Here is a 6,494-nt window from a genome sequence, read left to right as displayed (position 1 = left end):
AGTACACAAGTGATTCTCAAAAAGCCATAAAAAGTGATTCTCAAAAAGCCTTTCAAATAGTGATTCTAAAAAAATCCTTCCTCTCTCTCCCAAATTATAGGATGTGTACACAGGTTATCCTAAAAAAAGACAGTACACAAGTTTTTATTTTCTAAGAGACCATACGGAAGTAGAAAAAAATATCCTGAAAAAAATGTAATACTAGTACTGCCACTATTAATCGATGCTCCAAAAGCTCGAGCTCATGTGTTTTGAAACATAAAATCTGATTTCTTTTTTAACAAAAAGGGCAGCCCGGTGCACGTAGCTCCTGCTTGCGCAGGGTCCGGGGAAGGGTCCGACCACTTTGGGTCTATAATACGCAGCCTTTCCCTACATTTCTGCAAGAGGCTGTTTCCAGGACTCGAACAAGGCAACAGATTTACCGCTGCGCCAAGGCTCCCCTTCTCTGTTGAAACTTTGCAAGCAATGAGAACATTTGTCAATGTTTGCTACAAAAGAAATCAGAATTTCTTCATTTTTTTATTTTACTATTCACTCGATCTCACATGAGCTCGAGCTCATAAAAGCACTTTCGGTGGTAACTACTACTACTCAGGTTTTGCAACAACAAAATAGGATTGACCAGCAGCCTTTGTATGGAGGCAGAAAGTGCTGAAATCCATTTTGGCTCCAGGGAGCACATGATCCTGCGTGCTAAAAATGGATTTTACAAATGTCAAAAAAAAGATGTGTTCATTGTCACATGGTACATGCAAATTTCAAGGGGAAAAACTGAAGCATTTTGACTTGTGCAAAAAAATCAAGTCGAACGCCAAATATTAAACTTAAGTTTGTTTTTTCACCAACGAAGCACTGCTATCCCATATGGCATGAAAATTGTCAAGCGCACTTGCTACACTAATATGATCATCTACAAAAAAAGTTCGGTATTTTCAAAATTTATTTTGATTCTACTGTTCATTAGGGAGCATATGCTCCCCAGAGCCAAAAATCCACGTCACACAAATTTGTTCACAACTGAGGAAGCTACAGAAGTACATTTACAGTGCAAAGTCCGGTGATAAAAATGTTCCAGTGAAAAAAAAATGTATCTCTAAAAACAGGCGAGCAAAAAATTGAACCAAAAGCAACCCCACAATGGTTGATAAGCCACAAACAAACAACAAAAGACAAGGAGTTTAACCTGTACTGGAGTGCATCAACATAGAGCAGGTGAAACTATATCAGTAGCTGTAGAAATAATGCATGAAGTGGGTGAGTGCAAATTTTTGAACAGAAACTGTATGGGAAAGGACAAATTTCTGATTGACTCAGCTCGGATGAGAAAGGGGAGGTATAGTGCAGATGATGGAGGTACAAAGGTGCAGTCAGAGAATGCAGGCAGAGAGGGTGGTCTTCAGGAAGAATAATAACATTAACAGTACAGGCATGCACAATATTTTGATGTCAGAGCCCAGCTAGTAATTTATCCATCGGTGCTGATTTCCGACCTAAACCAGTGTCCACAACAAGATGAATTTAACTGCTTAGTATGACAATTTTTTCAAAGGATTCATGAAGGAAATTTAACTATGGTGCACATAATAGTTGGGGGGGGGGGGGGGGGGGGGGGGGGGGGGGAGGTTGCTCCAGGTTCTTATAAGAATCAAGGGTACAACTCGCAAGTCAACATATACGGCTGTTTGCCACATTTCATAATCAGTTAGAACAAGACGCGAAATTTTGCATGTAATCCTGGTGAGTGTCGGCTGTTCAGTCTAGCTTCGCCCTTGCTCACTGAGTGTGCGCTTGTCTGAGGCTAGGTGTTGGCTCGGCACTCAACTCGATCGAAGGGCAAGCAACCGCGCGTGAGAGAGATAAATTCTAGATGCGCACACATGCCGATATGTTGAATGGATTACCTTCAAGCAGGGGAGAAATCTTGTTCGCAACATCTGCTCTGGCATCACCTCACAATCACATTACCCTGTATAAATGAGAGGAATGGTGAGAAGAAATGCTTTGTACTATACTGAGGAACATCAGTACTGTAACTGTGCAGAGTACATACCACCTTTATTTGGCCTGTAGGAAATATGTCAGAGATGGACATGAAGATTCCAGGAAGATCAAGTGAGGTGCACATGGCCTCTTTGATTCATAGGATTTTGAAAACGTAGGAATAGGAAAAGTGTAGGGTTGGAGTGGCATGCCCATTTGAATCCTATAGAATTAGCAATGATTGTTTGATGCCACGGGAAAAACAAAGGAATTGTAAAAAGAGGTGGGAGTGGATGTTAAATTTCCTATGAAATGTAGTACAAAAGATTCCATAGGAAAAATTCCTATGGGATCCAATCTTATGAATCAATGGACCAATATAGGAAAAAATCCTAAGGATTTTAATCCTCCAGAAATCCTGTAAAATTCCTTTGAATCAAAGAAGCCCGAAGTGAGCCTACCACTACCTGCGAAGCAAATAGGTGAGCTTTCAACTTGCTTCTACAACAGCATTGCCCACATAATTCCTGGTGATGTCCTCTGCTCAAGGAAATTTTGCTCTCAGTTATTGGCTTATGGATGGCAACAATGCAGTGCCCAAGAGGAGCACAATGTGGAACCTGAGACTGGCTATGACCATGAAGAAGTTATGGAGTATTTCTTAAATGGTTTGCACCTAAAGTGATAAAGATAATTCTAAAGATGGCAACAAAAGGACATAGAATCCAATTCGATATATGCTACTGCCAACTTCTTGTATTTGAAAAATGCAACCGTCAAGAGAACTTAAGAAAAATGTCACTGCCAACACTTGGCAACTTTGATATATGCCACTGTGGCAGTGCCATATATCGAAATAACCCTTTTTGCCACTACCAACTTCGCATATTTGAGAAATACAACTGTGAAGAAAACTTAAGAAAAATACCACTGCCAACATTTGGAAACTGTGAATCGACCCCTTTTTGCAATGGCATCTCTTGAATACAGTAGCATATATCAAATTAACCCTTCAATTTGAGGAGCAATGTTCAGGCTGTTCTAAAAATCAGGTGCAGCTTGCAAGCTAACGTAGAGAACAATCTGACACATTAGCAAAAACAAAACAAAGAAACAGGAAACACATATACATTGCTAAATATTGATTATTAAGGAGGCCACAAGATAATCTCTCAGAAAAAGAAGACCTAGATAAAATGGGAAGCAGAGACACGAGCCAGGTAGATTGCTAACAGGTACTGTAGTGATATGCCACAAACAACAAAAGATGAGGAGGACGTGTTAAACCTGTACTTTAGTGCATCAACATACATATGAAACTATATCCAGTAACAGTAGCAATAATGTATGAAGTGGATGAGCACGGGAAAGTGATTTTTTTTTTGAACTGAAACTGTAGGGGAAGTGCAAAATTCTGATTGGTTCAACTTTGATGTGAAAGGGGAGGTAGCAGTGAAACTTGGGAGTAGGAAAACAAAGATGATGGCACCTACAAGGAGGAGATCTATGACAACAGGCACAATGCTATAAGGAAGGGTTAACCCTCAGGATCACCAATTCTTGAAAGCTCATGATGGATTACAGTTACAGCCATCGCCCAAAACACTGCTGCTGGAGAAGTATGTGCCTGTACAAATTAAGGCAGAGAGGGTGGTCTTCAGGAAGAATATCATCAACATGCACAATATTTTACTGTCAGAGCCCAGCTACTAATTTATCCATGGGTGCAGATTTCCTACTTAACCAGTGTCTGCAACAAGATATATAGATATTAACTACCTAGTACCAACAATTTCCTTTCCTAGGAAAATATAAATGCCTGCAAGTACAAGGAGATAAATATAAGCATGTCACTAAGTGTTGAGTGTCGCTATAATAGTGAGCTTACTCTCCATGCCTGACCAGATGACAAGGATTCATGAAGAAAAAATAACTATGGTGCACATATTAGTTAAGGGGAAGTGCTCCAGGTTCTTCTAAAGAAATTCTAGATGCGCCCACACGCCTTGATATGGAAGAAGCGTCGTGGCAGAACTGAATATGCATGCATAATCATCTAACTGGATTACCTTCAGGCAGGGGAGAAATCTGTTCACAACCTTTGGTCTGGCATCACCTCACATTACCCTGTATAAATAAGAAGAATGATGAAAAGAAATATTTCGTACTATAGTGGGGAACATCAGTACTGTAACTGTAGAGAACAACTTCTATTTGGCCAGTACCAAATACATCAGATGCCATGAAGATTCAAGGACGATCAAGTGAGGTGCACATGAAGTAAGCCTACCTGCGAAGCAACTAGTTGAGCTTTCAACCTGCTTCTATAATGGCATTGCCCACTTAATTCCTGGTGCTATCCTCTGCTTGAGACAAGGCAATTGTGCTTTCAATTATCGGCAGACGAAATGGTCTAGCGCCACATACAGATGAAAATGAACATGGCTCATGAACAGCAACTATGCAACGCCTCAAGAGGAACACAATGTGGAACCTGAGCCTGGCTATGACCATGAATGAGTTAAATTAAGTATTTCTAACTAGCTAGCTAGATTGCTAACTAGCTAGTACTAATTACTAAGAAGACTCCTTGAGGCCTTCATACAAAACCAAAGTCAGTTCTCTAATTCAACGAAATAGATACACGGGGCAGATTAGTTAGCACATATTTCAAACACACACCAAAAACTTGGTAATTTTGACATTGACACGCATAATAATCCCTTAATTCCGAAAGAGTATTGACACAAGGATAGATTTCATACAGCTATGTAACAGCCATAGCTTCTTGATTAGAAGCTTACATGCATCAACAAAGAAGCTAGTAGGCTCATAGCAGATCCAATTAATACATATTGTAGCTCATTGGGATACAAACATGAAGGACATCACGAAGTATCAGCTCACCCAACAGCCTTCAGATGAAAGGAAAATTGTTCACAACATAACCCTCTAGTGTTGGAAAGAAGTCATGCTGAACAAGAGTTTGTTTGAGCTGAAATTGAGTAGGACGGACGCCTTTGCGATGGAAAGTGGCGACCAACTTGCCATCCATGCCAACCTGAAATAGCCACTCGGCAAATTTGATCAGCACGAGCAGCTCACCATCTCCAGGCACAACCACCAGCTCGCATAATTCATCATCCTTTCCACACCATGCCCTGATCTCCATAAGCGGCAATTCAATCTTGCACTTGATGGTCCAGACCTCGCTTTCATAGTCCTGCAACACCCAGATATCAATGATTGTCCATGTGTCTCTGAAACTGGACATGCCGAGCATGCCATCCATTTCAAACAGGTCATCACCAGTGCAGCCACGAACAGGAACATGCATCTGTCGGAATGACTCAGCTGTGATGTCAAACACAATTATCATGTTGTTCTTGACCTTCTCCTGCACCCGGTACCAATGCAATCTACCACGGAATAGCACAGACCTGGTGTCGGATATCAGTTTATGCGTTTGCTCTGGCCCGATGTTCCTCGGCGGCTGGCCGGAGCCCAGCGATAAAACGTAGCAGTCATCTTTACTCCCAGCTATCACTTGATGAGCCAAAAACCAGCACGGGCACATCAGTAGTCTGTACTCACCGGTTGGGGGGTGACGGTACATTCCCAGGAACATGAAGCCAGATTGCAGCCAGAAGGGAGCATACTGACGGGTCGCCGGGTTACAGATGACGAAGTGCGTGTCGTCGTCCAAGGAGAGGACAAGGAGGCCGTCACAGGAGCCCTCGAGACGATAGAAGTCGGAGGCTTGATCAAGTCGCGCGACGGACCTGAGATGGTCGGCGGCGGCCCGGTGGTCGACGGGGATGATGTCTAGGGAGGCGCCGTTGCCGTCGTGGCCGTAGGGGAACACGCCGTCGTTGAAGTCTCTGTTGCGGACGTAGACAAGGGGGAGGGTGGGCTGGCGGGCGTGGTGGGCGAGGAGGAAGCCGCAGGCGGAGGTGGCGCTGCGCCAGGCGCGGCACACGGCGCGGCAGCGGAGGAGGGATTTGGGGGGCAGGCGGACGAGGATCTCCCAGATGAAGATCTCATCCGGGAGGCCATGGTGGGGAGGCGTCGCTCCCTCGCTTGCGGCCTCTGCCATGGCCGCCGGCCCAGATCTGGTCCTGGTTCTCGATCTGTCACGGGAGCAGGGTGGAAGAGTGGTGGTGGAGTGTCAGGGTGGACGGCACGAGACCGGCTCGTGGCCCGCTCGGTTCGGGCTGGCTCGGTCCTGGCCCGACAAAAAAATCGGCCCGTCCGGTCCTTCAAAACAAGACTGAAAATCAGCCGGTCCGGTCCGGTTAAAGCTCGGGCCGACCGAGCGGACCGAAGAAGCAGCCGGCGGCATGGCGGGGCCATGGCCAGAGCGGGGCGGGGGCGTGGCGGGGGGCATGGCGGGGGCTTGGCGAGTGCGTGGCGGCCAAGTCGTGACAGAGCCATGCACCTATGCCGTGGTTGTCGCCGTCCAACGCACAAACAGAGCACCACCGCATAACACCAAGGCCATCAGCCTTCCA

The 6,494-nt window shown here is 44.7% G+C and overlaps 1 protein-coding gene across 1 annotated transcript; it reads right to left on the bottom strand.

Annotated features, from left to right (window-relative positions):
* Nucleotides 1–4,657: 4,657 nt before the first annotated feature.
* LOC125549175 (putative F-box protein At1g50870) lies at nucleotides 4,658–6,174 on the bottom strand. The gene has a single exon (XM_048712648.1). It carries the CDS (start codon nucleotides 6,077–6,079, stop codon nucleotides 4,901–4,903), a length of 1,179 nt encoding a protein of 392 aa, XP_048568605.1. The 5' UTR covers nucleotides 6,080–6,174; the 3' UTR covers nucleotides 4,658–4,900.
* Between the last annotated feature and the right edge of the window lie 320 nt (nucleotides 6,175–6,494).

Source organism: Triticum urartu, chromosome 3 (genome assembly GCF_003073215.2).
Source record: "Triticum urartu cultivar G1812 chromosome 3, Tu2.1, whole genome shotgun sequence".
Lineage (NCBI taxonomy): Eukaryota > Viridiplantae > Streptophyta > Magnoliopsida > Poales > Poaceae > Triticum > Triticum urartu.
The sequence above is the reverse complement of the archived record's forward strand: the minus strand, read 5'-3'. Positions and strand labels throughout refer to the sequence as shown.

What these genes read in the sequence shown, in the direction of transcription:
- LOC125549175 (XM_048712648.1), bottom strand. Translation starts at nt 6,079, where the DNA reads ATGGCAGAGGCCGCAAGCGAGGGAGCGACGCCTCCCCACCATGGCCTC.